General features: G+C 35.5%; 1 protein-coding gene across 3 annotated transcripts; it reads right to left on the bottom strand.

The window, feature by feature from the left end:
• Nucleotides 1-5,447: 5,447 nt before the first annotated feature.
• On the bottom strand, nucleotides 5,448-16,781 carry Pcl (polycomb protein Pcl). 3 transcript variants are annotated; one of them, XM_090119616.1, is made up of 11 exons: nucleotides 16,451-16,781; nucleotides 14,308-14,520; nucleotides 13,442-13,732; nucleotides 12,619-12,764; nucleotides 10,998-11,093; nucleotides 10,844-10,926; nucleotides 9,554-9,749; nucleotides 7,547-7,714; nucleotides 7,151-7,260; nucleotides 6,158-7,067; nucleotides 5,448-5,937 (listed from the first exon to the last, which is right to left on the bottom strand). In XM_090119616.1, exons 1-11 carry the CDS (start codon nucleotides 16,464-16,466, stop codon nucleotides 5,566-5,568), a joined length of 2,601 nt encoding a protein of 866 aa, XP_089975742.1. In that variant the 5' UTR covers nucleotides 16,467-16,781; the 3' UTR covers nucleotides 5,448-5,565. The 3 variants fall into 3 exon arrangements, with proteins under 3 accessions (XP_089975742.1, XP_089975743.1, XP_089975744.1); XM_090119617.1 differs by having other exon boundaries at nucleotides 14,308-14,511; XM_090119618.1 differs by having other exon boundaries at nucleotides 14,308-14,506.
• Between the last annotated feature and the right edge of the window lie 437 nt (nucleotides 16,782-17,218).

Below are 17,218 nucleotides of genomic sequence, written 5' to 3'. Positions count from 1 at the left end.
TCTAGCTTTTGATTATAAAACTTAGCGCATCACACACGGTAAAGATACTATAATATTTTATGTTAAGATTCTCTAATCTATAATATAAAAATGAATCCCAAAATGTGTTGGTAAGCGCATAACTTGAGAACGGCTGAACCGATTTCGTTAATTCTTTTTTTATTATATTCCTTGAAGTACGAGGATGGTTCTTATGCAGAGAAAACGTAAATATTATGTACCACGGGCGAAGCCGGGGCGGACCGCTAGTATAAAATATTACAGTATCGGTATCCGGTATCAGCGTTCTGACCATCATTTTTCTTTTTGTCATTGCGTACTAAGGACCCCTGTAGAACCGCCATCCTGTTACAAATGACCCGAAATTTTGTGTCAGTATCTCCCGGCCTATATTAATGGCTTATCGCTTGGTATTTTAAGATATTGAAGGTAAAATATATATTATCTTCGTCGTGTGTTAAGGCTCATAGGATTTGTATGGCGAGCGATAATCGGAAATATGCTCTAAGAACCTATATATTTTACATTATCTTCACCGTGTGTGATGCACTTTACGATGCATGCAAAACTTTAAGCCAAGCACATAGGTAAGTGATAAAACATGGATATTGATTATTATTGACATTCACATCCTTGGAACTTCTTTTGCACGCCTCATAAGCGAAGCGTTGAGGTGGGTACTACTGTCACTTCGCGCAAAACATCTGATTTTTTTGATTTAACTTAAAATGTCTTTATGTATCATACATTGCACTTGTAAGATAATACATACAGGTCAATTAGGGAAAGCTGGCATGTTCACAGTACTCACACTTATGCAATTTCACTTACAGTATGTTCAAAAATAAATGCGACTCTAGTTTCATTTTAGACTTGAATTGTAAATTGGGTGCGTTGTAGATATATATATGTATATGCAAATATAATTACTTATGAAAGCTCTCATAATTTACCTGTAAAATTATAATTTAAAAGTAAATCAATTGATGAAGTTAATTATTTAACAGTTTTAACATTTACCACCAATTCAGAAAGCAGTATCTATAGAGAAGAAGAAGAACCTATTTAATCATAATCGTAATCTTCTACTTCACTGTAACTTTCATCTCTCGAAGAACTTGATGTTTCGTTGTCGGAATTTCTTAATGTTATTTAGTCAGTGTAATTATCTACTTTTGGTTCTAATTGAATATATTTTTCCTCATGTTCTCGCGTCTTTCTCCAAACGTCACTAAACATATCCAGACTAATAGCATTTGCTTCCTTTCTAAATAATTCTTCCACAGTTTTCAAGTTAAAGTTCACATTTTGTGATGCTACTTTCCCTTTAATTATGCCCCATAGTAACTCTATATAAATAAAATACTGTAAAATAGTCTATAATTCTTCCATTTACTGTATCACAAAATTCTTCATAGATTTTTAGATATTCGTACTACACCAATTACATCACTGTGATCACCCTGTATTTATAAACAATTGCAAAATATGACACATACATAGGCCGGGAGATACTGACACAAAATTTCGGGTCATTTGTAACAGAATGGCGGTTCTACAGAGGTCTTATTACGCAATGACTAAAAGAAAAATGATGGTCAGAACTCAGAACGCTGGTACCGGCGGACTAGTCGCGTGGGCGTTAGTCGAACTCGTCGGATAAATAGCGAAAGTCAAACGATTTGTAACACAAAAATTTTAGAATTCACCGATAGCCCATAAAAAAGATGTAGGCGGTAGTGTCATGCCATACTTTTCCGGTGTAACTTACAGCCCCCCATACCGACGCGATGCGTTGATTAAAAAAAAAAAAACAATTCAAACATTTGTACCAGGCTAACTTTTGCACAGGTAATCATCATCGTGCAGACATTTACGAAAATCGCCATGCCATACTTTTCGGACGATTCCAAATGGCCAACATACCGCCGAAAATCTGCAAACAAAATAATTTTTTTCGCCAAACAATTTGTACCAGTATTGCATTTGGATTTTTGGAGAGTATTTGATAAAATGTGACCATTATTATATTTGCCATACTTCTAGTAGGGGGAAAAAGTGCTGCTATACTTGAAAATTAATTTATTCGTCACGTTTCAAAAATACGACTGTACAATACGTAAAATAATTTTTTACAGTATGGGATCATTATATTCTGTTTGTTTGTATACAATTCTACCTAGAAAAAAATATCGCAGATTGCAAACATGGGGCGGATGATTGTAAGACTTAAGCCAAGACGTAAAAAAAATGAAAAGAATTGGCGATTTGTACCAGTACGGTAAAACTTAATATTATAATGTATGATGTGGTATTACTTAAATAAATAAAATAAAAAAAATAAAAAAGTACGGCATTTTTGGAAAGTATATGATGCAACGTGACCATTATTATATTTGCCATACTTTTAATAGAGGGAAAAATTAGTGCCATACTGCTACAAATCATTCAAACTACGAATAAAATCTTACAATAAGAAAAAAATCTTATACACATTCACCACCTCCCACAGGTATGGCATTATCACACTTCTATTTATAATCATTCAGGAGTTGTTGAAAAAAAAATGTAGGGTGGTACAAATCGTTTGGCGAGAAAAAAAAATTCAAAAATTTGCAGATTTTCCGCGGTATGGCGACCATTTGGAATCGTCCGAAAAGTATGGCATGGCGATTTTAGTAAATGGCTGCACGACGATGGTTACCTGTGCAAAAGTGAGCCCGGTACAAATGGTTGAATTGTTTTTTTTTAAATCAACGCATTCACGTCGGTATGGCGGACTGTAAGTCACATCGTAACTGTATGGCATGACACTACCGCCTACATCTTTTTTAAGGGCTATCGGTAAATTCTAAAATTTTTGTGTTACAAATCGTTGGACTTTCGCTATTTATCCGACGAGTTTGACTAACGCCCACGCGACTAGTCCGCCGGTACCAGCGTTCTGACCATCATTTTTCTTTTTGTCATTGCGTACTAAGACCCCTCTAGACCGCCATCCTGTTACAAATGACCCGAAATTTTGTGTCAGTATCTCCCGGCCTAACATGTGCAATGTGTAAATGTGTTGACGTTCCAGCTCTTCTTAATATACCTTTACACACACATATTATGAAAAAACACTATTTTTAACGTTCATGATATTTTTGATGTCATTTTTGTTATTTAAACTAGTTAAAAAACAGTTTAAAAAAGTTCTATCTTGGACGTCCGTGTGTCTGTATGTGCGGATCCTTTTTCTTGTTAACACGATAGCGACCGTAATACTTTACTAATCGAGTCTTTTTTTTTCTCTTACGCTTGAGTATGCTCAGGAATAGAACCCTTTCATTTTTCAGGGTCTGATTCGATGTGGTTTAATTGTTATTAAATAAACAAAAATAATAATTAATAAATATTTATTAAAAAAAAATTATGAGGCGTGCACTTTTGGATTTTCCAAATTATTTTCTTGTATAATAATTAATATTATAGTCTATGAAACAAAAAGCTTGATGAAATTAATTATAATGTGCGTCTAGGATACATTTGAAGAACTGCAAACACATTTAGTCTATTCATTCATTTTTTCTTTAATTAATCGACAAATTAAATAAACTATTTTGTGTTAATTTTTGTTACCTATGTATCTGGCAGTCCCTTTATATGTTTCGTGTAATCCCTTTCCAAAATCCATGAAGATCTTAGCTGGCAAATTACAATGTTCATTAGCGGTGACAATTATCATCAGGCGACCTGTTGTTCGCTCTTAAATAAAAATGCTCTATTGAATTTGATGAGGGTAGACAGGACACAGCTGGTGTCCGCCTGCAGCTTCGCTCGCGTGCACTCCACATTATAGGTTGTCATATATCACCCGTACATTTCCGCATTTATTTTAGAAGGTTGGTTTTAGACCATGTTTTACAAGATTGCATCCATATTAATATTATAAATGCGAAAGTAACTCTGTCTGTCTGTCTGTTACTCAATAACGCCTTAACTACTGAACCAATTTGCATGATATATAAATATTTTGATACCTGAGAAAGGACTTTTTACCCCGGAACATAGGATGGGCTTTATCCCGGAAATCCCCCGGGAACGGGAACTATGCGGGTTTTTCTTTGACACTTCGTGTTGCCATATATACTCTGTCCACTATAAGAATTGACAGCTCGACGGGTGATACCAGAAGTGATGTCCAAAAGATTATCGATTGTGATATCTGATTATAAATTCAAAATATTATCATAAATGGAATCAGGTACGTAAATAATAATTACAACGTAAACGTACTAATGAGATATTTAATAATAATCTATGCATTTTTTGCTAAAACTAAACTAATATTTTATTATTTATTGGTTTCTATCTTAAAATTTGGTTGTGTCTATGTTTAAATTACATAACATAATAGAAAAGTTTTTCTGTATCGGATATATTTTACAGAGTATTTCTATCGATTATTATAATCTATCGAACTATCATTGAATAATTCTGTGTAGACATCACTAAGTGGGCGGGGCCTGTTCATGTAGTACAATATTATTTGTATGCACAGCAATCCTTCATAGGCGTGAAGCTGTCAAAAAGCAAATAATATAATGGCGCAGTTTCATTAGTCGTTAACTCGTTCGGTATACAGCATACGGGGAGTCCCCGCAGGCGTGATAACAACCAATGAAAACAAGTTCCCCGCATGCTTAATACCGACCGTGATACCGACTAATGAAATTCATCGGTCAATATACAGCTTGGAAAATGGAGGTTCTCCCTACACCCCGCATGCGGGCCCTATCGACTAATGAAAACGGTTCCCCGAATGCTGGCCCTATGGCACGCGTTCCAGAAATCTCTCGCACCCCGCATGCGGGCCCTATCGACTAATGAAACTGCGCCATAATGGACAGAGTATAGAATATCTAATTACACTTTTTTTTAAACATTTTTGTAATTTACCAACAATTTATATCATAATATCTTATTTGGAAAATCTATATGTAGTTTGCTTTGAAGTGTTAGTTACTTAGTACGCTTTTTTAAGTTTCGCCAGATATAATATAGAGATCTATCGGGTAATGTTTCCTTTTTAGTTAAATCAGGAACAGAGACAGGGAAGAACCTATGAATCTACGATCTCCTGTAATACTCTAATGTTATCTAAATATGTTTGTTTTATTTACGAAATAAATAGTAGGCATTTGTGAATCACTGTGTGATACACTCAGATTAAAATAAATAACACTTGACGGCGCTCGTAAGCCTACTCACTACTTATTAACTTTTACTTTGGTGAGAATTTAAGAAATCGGTCTATTAGTTCATTGACGTGCGATTATTTTGTAATGATGCAAAACCTTTGCAAAACACATTCCTCATTAAAATTAAATATACATTATAACATTTTTAAGTAATGAAATACTTTGAAAGAAGAAATTAGGGCAGGGATAATAAAAAGCAAGATATCGCTGGAATAATAATATATCACATTCCTCGATCATACTGTACACCTAAATTAATCTACAGACAAGCACTTATATATTATTACATCAATATGTATAATTAAATAAATTCATAAGTCGACTATGAGGTGGCGGAGTCCCACTCGATGAGGTAGGCGGGCGGCAGGCCGGGCGCGAGGCGGCGCGCGAGCACGCGGAAGGTCTGTCCCGCGCGGAAGTACGACTGCACGCGGGACTTGAGCGCCGACAGCTGCTGCTCGGAGCCGCCCGCCTTGTGCGGGCTGAGCTGCAGGCTCTTCACGCTGTTGTTGCTGGCGCCGCCCGTGTTCCGCCGCGCGTTCTCGTAGTAGTTCTTCTCTTGCCTCTGTCTCAGTCTTCTACCGTGAAAGTTCACGTTGCTTATGTTATGCGTGCTCGGTGGCGCGTCCCCGTTGTCCGTCGGGGTCACGACAGTCTTTGATATATCGTCTGGCAGTGGACAGGATTTGTTCAGCTGGAAATCATTTGTTTGGTCAGAACAAAATAATAGATGAAATAAAAAAGTAGTTGACGAGAAAGACGAAATAAACTTGTAATGTTTGAAAACGTTATATTTCTATGTAAAACCAGAATATGTGGCATTACAGGGATAAATAAAGAAGTTACAGAATAATTATCTAATTAAATTATAAATTTACATGATAATGATAAATTACGATTCAATAGCAAATTACCTGTAGCTGTAAATGTTTTTTAGGCCGTCTATATTTTCTCCGCTTAACCTCCCCATTGGGGCCTATAACAATATCCTTTTCGCTCAACTTTCGCTTCGTGGGCCTCACTACTGGCCCAAATAACGGATTCAACTGATTTGGCAGTGAAAATCTCGAGTGGTATTGACTTAATTTACCATTTTGTCTATTATACACATTCATATTAGATGCAAATGGCGTCTTGGACGAATAAGAATTTTGCATTAAAAAAGGGTTATTTTTGCCCTGAAAATCTTTTAAGGGCGGAATTATAGCATCTAATGTGCCTCTACTCGACGTTTCGTCTCCCGAAGAGTCCACCTCATGGATCAAACTACCGCTATACGGCGGGATGCGGTCCATGTGCTGGAGTGACATGATTTTGGAATGTTCAATGATATTCTTCGTCGATAACTTGGACACCTCGAGGTTCATTGTCGCTATCCTAGTAGAATGAGAGTTAATATTTATAGTACAGGAGTCACTTTTGTCTCCATTAATGTCATCACTAATATCTTTGGATATTTTATCTAATTTAACTGGGCACGGAGCTAACGACGTATCTAAGGATGGCAGTGGTTGTTCTTCGCATGTGGACTTCGCCTCATTCGATTCAGACTCATTTATTTCGGACATTTTTTCTAAATTATCATCTTTGGTGTCGGCTTTTGTTTCCGTTGAAGTGCAAATAGGGGGGGAGGGCTGCTCGTCTCGTTCGCAATTTTTTATAGATTCGTAGGAACTAATGGAGTCATTTTCTGAATTCGAACTGAGATTTTCGTGAAACCGTTTTCCCATCATTAAATTTAGCCAATGTCCATCTACTGGTACTATCATATGTTGATTATTTTTATAGGAACTCTTTTCGTTGTTACTACTGGAGGGTAGCGAACTAGAACAAGAAAAACAATTACATTATATTCCTTAAACAAGTAAAACAACATTGAAACAGGTAATGTATCACGAAATACTTACCAATCATCTAGAGATGTGACAGTCTGTGGTGAGGGAAGTCGGGGTAAAAATCTGAGCTTTGGAGCATACTCTCGGACCATTTCGTCAGTCAATGACACACCTTTCTTAACCTAAAAGATTGAAATTTATCAAATTACATTAAAATAACCTAACTAAGATAATGAATAGTTAGATAAAGCATTAGCTAATCACTACATAGTATAAAACAAAACGTGTTTTCAACCATCTGTGTCTGTATGCTTAGATCTTAAAAATTAGGCAACATATTTTGATAGGATTTTACTTAAAAGATAAGAGTTCTAGAAGAAGGTTTTAGTATTTTAATTTGTCAAGTTTTAGACGTGGGCGGAAAGCTAGAAGTTAATTTACCAATAAAGAGTTAATTTGAATAATTACTTGTTCCAAAGCCGATAATTGCATGGGCGGTGGCGGCGGCCGGCGCAATCGCAAGCCCCATATAGTTGCGCGTTTCTTCATCTCTCTCCCGCACTTAAATCTTTTCCGAGACGACGTTAGAGCTGTTAGAATCTTCTCCCTTCTTTCGTTCACTGGAGTTCGCCACATCTATATGAAAAATAAAGACAGTGTCATTATAATAACTGACAGAGGACATTTTTTCTTCTTCTTTCCAGCCAATTATAACTTAATTTCCAAAACAAGTTATTATAACGAGCGTAGTCATTAAAACCCCTTCCAGATGACACAATTTAATCAGCCGATTTAATTGCCGATTGAATCGGGCCCAATTTGATCGTCTATCCACACGTACACAATTAAATCGCCAATTAAGAGCGTATGCCGTATACGCACTATGCGGGTAGCCGTCCGGCTGACCGCAAGCACAATTATGTACGTAATATTCATTTCTATGCGCACTGCGATGCGGCTACCGCAGACCGCACAGTGCGCATAGAAATGAATATTACGTACATAATTCTGTTTGCGGTCAGCCGGACGGCTACCCGCAATGCGGTTACCCGCATAGTGCGTATACGCTCTTAGTTCTGCTCCGTTGCCGTTACTGACTGGACTTTTATTTTGCAACATGCCTCTTAGTAAAAAACAAAAATTGGGGCTGATTATGGCTGTAACTACAAATTTAGTAGAAAGAAAAAGAAAAAGAAGGGGTTTTAAGCGACACGTTTTTGTACTACAATTATATATTACGAGTGTTGCCAACTTATAACAAAATAAAAAAAATTTGAATGGATACAAGATGTTTATTTTATTTTTTTCATTCCTTCATATAACAAAAAAAAAATTGGTTGTCTGTAAAGTCGGTTTGCTGACGATAGTAGAACGTGACAACGACCGATTGTGCTTCTTTGTCGCTCGTTCCGCGCTCTCGCTTGCACTTCAAGCCTTAAGCTTTGGTCTGGTGATCATGACGCACAACGCTGAGGTATACGGTTTGCGATGCCGGACACTCAATCATATGAAAAACGTCGACAATGTTCTCTTGTTCCGTCGCAGTATGCGTCCGCGGCGAAGGGCAAGCGCGGTGAGTGGGGAGGTGTACTCCCGCACAGCGCGGCGTCATTCTCGATTGAACGCTGCGGTGTGCGTATGCGTCACGGCATATATGAATGCGAAAATATGAATTTTTTCGTAGACAATAATAGAATTAGTTCGCAGCTATCCTTCTTTATATAAAAATAAAGACAAAAAACATAAAAGTTTGATAATTACAGCAAAATTGTTCATGTTCACGTCTACCTTGGTAGCTGCGGCAAAATCAACTGACCACCTCTCCGCAGGGAAGGTAAATGCTGCGTCGTGACGCTGCGTCGGGGCGCATACCTCAGCGTTGTGCGTCATGATCACCAGACCAAAGCTTTACATGGAGCGATAGAGCACTCAGAGCGAGGTAACGCCGCATGAGTCATGTTTTTTCTTACGATACGGCTCTATCGAATTATAAGACGTTGTCACGTCAAAATATTCTATTTTTTTTTGTTATATGAAGGAATATATTTTTCTATTACTTATAAATTTATATTTAAGTATTTGAATGCCATAAATCCAAAAATATTAATTTCAACAAAAAAGGTTGTGCTCCATCGTTACAATATTGTATTCACTGAAAAGTGTTTCATATTGGTTGAGATGTTTGCTTATCACCTCAATAGATGGCGCGCGGTGTGTCCCTTAGACACATAAAACTGAAAGAATAGAATAAATTCGATTGCTCTGGCGGGTCACGAGTGGCTGAATTGGTCAGGCATCCGCCCCGGAATGGCGCGAAGGATGCGGGTTCGAGTCCCGCCTCGTGATCGAATTTTTTCTATTCTTTATAAATTTATACATAAGTTCTCAGACAAATTGTGTATAACATTATCAAACGAAATGAAATAAAAGCCCTCCCCCGTCAATTTTTATTAATTAGTTATCCTTATTATTTACCTTCTCCGGCAGTTGCAGCGCGTGCCAATTGTCCATGATATAGGGCATTATAACGGTATCCAGGTCGAAGTAATTCGGCGCGTTATAGTGCGTCAGGTTGTATAGCGCAAGGTGAGCTAGGTCCAGCCAGCACAACTCCAGCCGCCGTAAGAACTCCTCGCCGCCGTTGCAGTTTGCACATGAGAATATATACAACCTGAAATGGGTGGAATTTTAATAGAAGGGAATAGGAGCATATAAATTTATAAAGAATCATTGAGATATAGATTGGAGACGACACCGCCTACATCACTTATGTTCCGCTCAACATACGCCATATGGCGTAACTGCACGCTCATTTTTTATTTGTTTTAAAGTGAAACGCATCAAATATGCCTTCGTGTATGTTACGATATTGCACAAATAATACAAATAATACGGAAAAGTGCATAAGGAATAACTTTTATCGGTAAGTACCTAACTAGATAATCATTTTTAAAACATAGTTAGAGCAAAAAAATGGCGCACAGATTTTGTTCGTGGTGTCTCCTCCGTACGTAGTAATATTATCTCAATTAACCTGAAATTGATGTTCATTTTAATAGAAGGGAATAAGAGCATATAAATTTATAAATATAAAAAATTCGATCACGAGGCGGGACTCGAACCCGCATCCTTTCTCGCCATTTCGGGGCGGATGCCTGACCAACTCAGCCACTCGTGATGCGGGTTCGAGTCCCGCCTCGTGATCGAATTTTTTCTATTCTTTATAAATTTATATTTATAAAGCATTTGAATGCCATAAAAACCAAAATATCAATTTCAATAGGAGCATAGTTCAATATTTTGATATAGTGTGACTGGCTTCACCAATAAAAGAAAACAACATCACAAAGGATGTAAATAGACGTAGAGGAAAACAATCCAGAAACTTTCTTAAGTTTGCTTTTTAAATGATAAAAATTGTATTCAACGTTTTAAATTGAATTGGTAGAAATGGACTGATAAAACTGAATTATTTTAGGATCACTATAGTATTATAGTTATTTATTAGGTTTTAACAATATTTAAGATGATAAGATGGTTTTTTTTAAGTGAAGCTTCTTTAGGCGCGTTGAGAGTAAAATTTCAAGGTCGCGTCATAGCAATATCGTCACGTCGTGGAGTAAGGCGACGATTGTGGTATCTTTGAATCTTGCCACAGAAGTTTCACTTCTGACACGTGACGTGTGTGCACACGCTCTTTTTTTAAGTAATATTGCAGAACATCACATGGGGAATATTTAGATTTTAGATTATATAAATACTTACTTATCACCTGCATACAATGGATATTGTAAACTCGAAACGCATCTTTGGTGAAACCAGCGGGCACATCGACAACATAATAACATCTGAAATAATTTATTTCATGTAATGCGTGTATAATTTCACCATAAGTTCAAGGAAATGAGATTTCACTTGCCTGTGCTAACCAATCGCTTTTTTCGTCGCAATAACAATGACCTTCACCCAGATCCTTTCCTGTGTCTGACGCAGCTGAAGATGTGGTGGATGCAGTCTGTATAAGAAAATTAAAGTATAAGAATAGGCAAGGATTTGTAGTAAATACAGGATATAAACAGAAACTTATTCTAAATACATATTTTAATGGCTGTGATTTTTTATATTTCTTTATATTTCAGGACAATTTTCACACACGGCACGATCTGATCAGAGGCGGCTCGCCCTAAGGAGCGCTGGTGCAGTGAACTCCCATAAATAATTATAATAAAATCATACTCCTTAATTTCATTATTAATATTAATTATAACTATTTAAAATCAATCGTAATCGTAAAAAACTACTGTCAATACCAATGAATATATCCATCATTCCATCATTCCATACACCTGAATAATACTGTATTATACAGTAACGCGCGAAGCGGAGCGCTCACGATTGCGCTCCAATGAAAAAATATTTAGTACATTTCCTAATACGAAATTCAATAGGAGTGAAAGAGAGGGTTTGCCAGTGCCCTGCGCGCGTGAAACAGAAGATTTTCTATGGAAAAATAGCAAAATTCGGAGCGCCGCTCCCGCAAACGTTGCCGGTTCGTTTTTACCGCCGCGCCTGGGCGCCCGTACACATGACAGCTCTCTATATTATAAACAAAAACTCGAGTCTCGAGTCAACTTCAATGCACGCGCGCGAATGCAAATTCGGGAATTTTCTAATTAAAATCATAAGATACGTATTGAAATAGTCTTTAGTTATCAGTATTACTTGTGAGTGTGAAAATGAACAATTAACTATAATGTGGCGTTCATTAAAAAGTGTGTTAAAACGTTACAAATTCGGCTTGAATTAAAAAAGCTAAGGGACTGCCACGGCCTGAACTTGACCTTACGCAAAAATGTACGACAAAAACGAAAACATATACCTACGCGTGTGTTTAAATCCGAACAATATTATGTGAAAACACCGTGGTTGTGTGGTTGTGATGAAAGCAACAACAGACATTTACGAATGTCTTGTCGCTTTAAGTTATAGATATTTTTTGCACACCAAAAAGAAAGACGTATGTATTTCCTTTATAAGTAATTTTTTTGATAAATGTACTGCTTTACACCATGTATTTTCAGTGTTTTATTTCAAGTGAACACCCATAAAATTTTGTCACGAGCCGCCTCTGGATCTGATCCCATACTAAGCTTTCGCTTGTGTTATGGAAATCAGATGGCTGATAAACACACACATAATATATAATTTTAAATAAATACTTATATAGATAAATAACACCCAGACACAGAGCAAACATCTATGTTCATCATACAAATATTTGCCCCGGGTGGGAATCGAACCCACAACCTCTCTCAGGGCCACTACCAACCAAGCCAACCAGTCAGTCAAGTTTAGTCAAATGCATTAGCAAATACAATTCTATATTCAAGAATGTGTAATAATATTTCACATAGAATGAATTAACTTTTGTTCAAATCTGGATAAAAGACAATTTGTAGGAATTGACACAGTTGCTGAATTGATTGCTAATTCATTAAATTTTTTGTGTCAGGTGTATGGTATTAGTTAAAAAATCTCACATCACAGGGTGGGATAAGTTCTTGCTGCTGCCGCCGCTGCTGGCCGCCCTTAAACCGAAACAGGTCCGACCGCTTCAACGCCCTGTTCTCCGCCGCCGCCACTCGGTACCGTTGGTCTACGCATCGCTTGCAGTTCCATGATGCTCCTAGAAATTTGTTTATATTTAAATTTCCTTTTAAGAGGCTTCAAAATTAACGTGAAACATACTACTGAGTAGAGATAAAATTGTTGTGCTTGATATTTTAGTTTTATAGCATCAAATGCGTTGGCGAAAGTGGCAGGGTCGAATCCTACTCGTGATCAAATTTTTTCTGATCTTCAAAAATTTATAAATTATTGTGATATTAGTATTTAAAGTTTTGAACTAGAGAGAAATTTACGTTGTTTCGTGAGGTTTTTAATTTAAAAACAAACATGCATTTATTGTTCTCGCATGGTTGACTGTAGTTCCAGTAAATAGAACATGTCATTATCGTTATCCTTTTTTTGTCATTGCTTAACATTGAGATATACATATGGAGACGACACCGCCTACAATGTAGGTCCTACATCACTTATGTTCCGCTCAACATACGCCATATGGCGTAACTGCACGCTCATTTTTTATTTGTTTTAAAGTGAAACGCATCAAATATGCCTTCGTGTGTGTTACGATATTGCACAAATGATACGGAAAAGTGCAAAGGAATAACTTTCACCTAACTAGATAATAATTTTTAAAACTTAGAGCAAAAAAATGGCGCACAGATTTTGTTCGTGGTGTCTCCTCCATATGTAGTAATATTACCTCAATGTTGCTAAACTACATAGTTAAAAGCTCACCGCTGATCCAAGCCTCGACAGGCGGCGAGTGGCACTTGGCGTGGTACCCCCGGCCGCACATGTCACACGCTACGATCGCGTTAGCGGCCGGGCCGCACGCGGGCTCCCGCCGCTTGCACACCACGCACATGATGCGGCCGTCGTCCGCGGGCGGCGCGCTCAGCAGCTTCAGCGTCGCCACCGGCGCCCACGCGTGCGTGCCGTCCCCGAACTTGACCAGGCAACGTGCCACTCCAGTGCCCACCTCGCACGAGTCATTGTCGTTGCTTGTGCTCAGCTCTACTATTGTTCCTGTGGGCGAACACCGCGTCAATTATAGGGTTGGTTAACTGTTAGTTATACTTGTGTGGTAGAATGATTGGAGGATTTTTTTTAAACTAATGGAATCAATAGAGTTGGGTTCTATTCATGAAATATATTTTTGTACAAAGACTGTATCTGTATCTCATGGTATGACTGTATCTCAATAAACATAATTATTCTTCTGTATGTGTTTTTGTTAACTGAATTCCCCTAAAAGGTTGGGTTGATATTTCAAATGGATCATGATATTTCTTCATTTTGGTATTGTAATCTGGTTGGTGGGTGCTATTCCAGCCAACACAATGGTCAATTAATTATGAATGAGAAGATATAAACGAAAGTATTGAATTGCACATGTAAATATCATTACAACAGCACTGAAGTATAAACTATCTATAATACACATATTGGATCATCAGATGCTAATTAAATGTTGCTACTAGTAAAGTGAAGCAAAGCATATTATAAAATTAGATTCTTTCAATCAAAGTAAAGCAAAACCAAAAATCTGTTTTGATATTCAAATGTATTATTTTTATATTAATTAAGTTAGTAAAACATACCTAAATAATATCTGCCATCTTTGTTAGGTACAAGCACATCATCACCACAGTGGAATGGATTGGCATTACTCTTTTCCGTGTTGGTCGTAGAGTCTGGCATTGCATTCTGTGTTTCTTCTTCTTTTTTCTCATTCTTTTTATCTGGACTTGGCGTTATTGTTTTGTCAAAGTCGCTCAACAAGGCGTTGATTAGGGATATCTGTGCTGAAACCTCTTAAAAAGTAAAAAAAAATAGTTTAAAATTATAAGTTGATTTTTTAAGTTCGGAAAAGGCTGTATTTTAAACAGTAAATATATTATCATAAATGTGACTAAGTATATCATGTTTTATTTTAAATCAATTATAGAAAAGATACCTAGACAAGACATATGTCATTATTAAACTATTTGAAAGGGATTGTGCAGTCAAAAGGTCAAGAACCAAATTTAGTTTCCTGGAGAAATTGACAGAACATCAAAGTCAATTGTATTTTCTGTGATATATTTAAGCTTAATTTACGCTACACCGTGATTGGGACGATCCGTGCTGGAGCCAGGAAACAAATGATAAAAATATCCATACTTAATATGTCAACAACAGCCCAGCCGCAACATGGTGTATCATAAATCTTGCTTTATTTAAGTAAAGAAACTATATCAATCTTTTAGATAAATCCATAAAATTAAGAAGCTTATATAATTTTAAGTTGTTTAACACAAATGTGTTACATTATGTGAACACATGAATATATATTTTTTAGCTATTTTCAGCAAATATACAGTCATTTATGACACAGCTAGAATACATTTCTGAAATCAGTAAATAAATCTATAATAAGGGCCAATATAGACAATGATATTATTATAAGCAAAATGGTGTGGATAGGTTACCTAATAGAACATTTGATCTTCAAAAATGTCACCCCAACACACATGATGATTCAATTAATGTGTGAAAAGGAGACACCTGAAATAATTTCTGGACAATTGGCCACATTTCAATGTGTTGTTTCTAGAGCTTTTCTTTTAGCCTATTACCTATATTCACCTTTCTACTTATAATATCATTGATTATTGACATTAGATAATAAAATACATTTGAAATCTAAAAAAAGGTGCAATTAACATAAGAGGACAACATTCAAAGGTTACATCTATAATATGCAGGGAACAACTTTGTTGCTCATTAATGTAGACAGGAAAAGCTGAGGTGATAAGTCATGCTTATTATTAATTTATGGTATTTAGTTTTAATTCAATGGTATCTAATTATTGAATAAATTTTTAGTTATTAATTTACTAGGTAGTGTCAATAATTACACTATAAATTATGACCAAAAAACGAAAAAATACATAAATAGAAAAACAGAGAGATAATATAAAACATTAAAATGTAATTGGAGTTGAATTCAAACTAAAATCGATTTGATATTGATATTTTTTTCTATAAGTGTAAAAAATATCCAATTGTTCCAAAGAGATTTGACCACTTGAAGTATTTGTAAATTTATATTGTTAAGTTTATTTTATTCTATACAGACATAAGAGCCAAATAATTTGCTAAGAACACAAAATGGCTTTAGTATCTAATTGAATGGAGCAGTAATTATCGTAAAATACTCACATTTAAGTAATTAAATCCATTGGAATGCCAGAATAAAAAATACATTTTTTAAATAATTTTACAATAATATACATTACTCTTTCTTACTCAACTATTTATATTTGATAACAAGGTAAACTGACTGATTAATTACACTATTATTGGAAGCATTAGTAGTATACTTTAGAAAAACATTATTGAGCAGCTGATACTTCAATATTGAGAACATATTAGTTATTAATGTTAATGAACTTTACGGAAATAAGCGATTTATATTTATAAAAGAAAACGGTTCTATTCTTTATTGTCTGATTTCGATTCATGATAGATATGAAACAAACAAATTATATTTGGATAGCTTTAGCACGTTTAAACGATTGTATTTAAAAAGTTATTACTGATTTCAGAGTATTTTTGTATTTTGTACAATCATTCCTCCCAAATGTTAGCTACCGGGGATCGAAAAAGTTGGAACTCTTTGGGATATAGACTGCTTTCATTGAACTATTTCAATTTGTCATTTTTTCAAATAATCAGGCATGCAGACAATTAGAGACTTACCAGCATTAATGTCCATTTCCAAACTTTGAAATTAGCAATAGATGTAGCGAGTACACTTTTATTTTAATACTATTTTCATTTTTAAGGAACAAACACTACAAGCATTGGCGCTGCTGCGGCCATTATAGTAGTCAAACGTCGAGTAGTTTTCCCGCGGTAAAACAATAAATTTATTGCAAATAATGAATGAATATGTATACCAATTTAATCACTTTATATTTCCAAAACATTATACTACCTAAATTAATTTTTTTATAAAAAATACATCCTCAAGGAGAATAATTTGTTTAAATTCTAATAAAAATGAAATTCCTATTTCGGATATGTACAACCACAGATGATAGAAAATCGAATACATTTCAAAACAGATAAAAAAATTTTTTATAGCCCTTTTAATATTATAGATAATAAAGAATGATAAATCTGTGTATAAATTTTTGTGAATTTTTATAATTTATTGTATTATTTTATTTATTGATTAATAATACATTTATTTTAATATTTTTTAAATACTTTTTCAAAGATATATGTAATTCAAAGTTTTTATCAAACTGAGTACATACTTAATAATATGAAAGAATTAGATAATGACTAAAGTCATTTTCTTCGCCACATTTTATTCGCGAATAACGAATAACGAATATATAAACATATTTTAAATAATGCAATTTACCGCGTTTTGAATACGTTATTCGCTATTCGCTGTTCGCAATTATGTAAACGCGGGATGAAAAGGTCTGCACCACGTCTGCACCATTTAACTTGTCG

The sequence above is a fragment of the Colias eurytheme genome, chromosome 3 (assembly GCF_061535395.1).
Source record: "Colias eurytheme isolate Ceu_HAF_F1 chromosome 3, ilColEury1 Martin Lab GWU primary, whole genome shotgun sequence".
In the NCBI taxonomy this organism is placed as follows: Eukaryota; Metazoa; Arthropoda; class Insecta; order Lepidoptera; family Pieridae; genus Colias; species Colias eurytheme.
The sequence above is the reverse complement of the archived record's forward strand: the minus strand, read 5'-3'. Positions and strand labels throughout refer to the sequence as shown.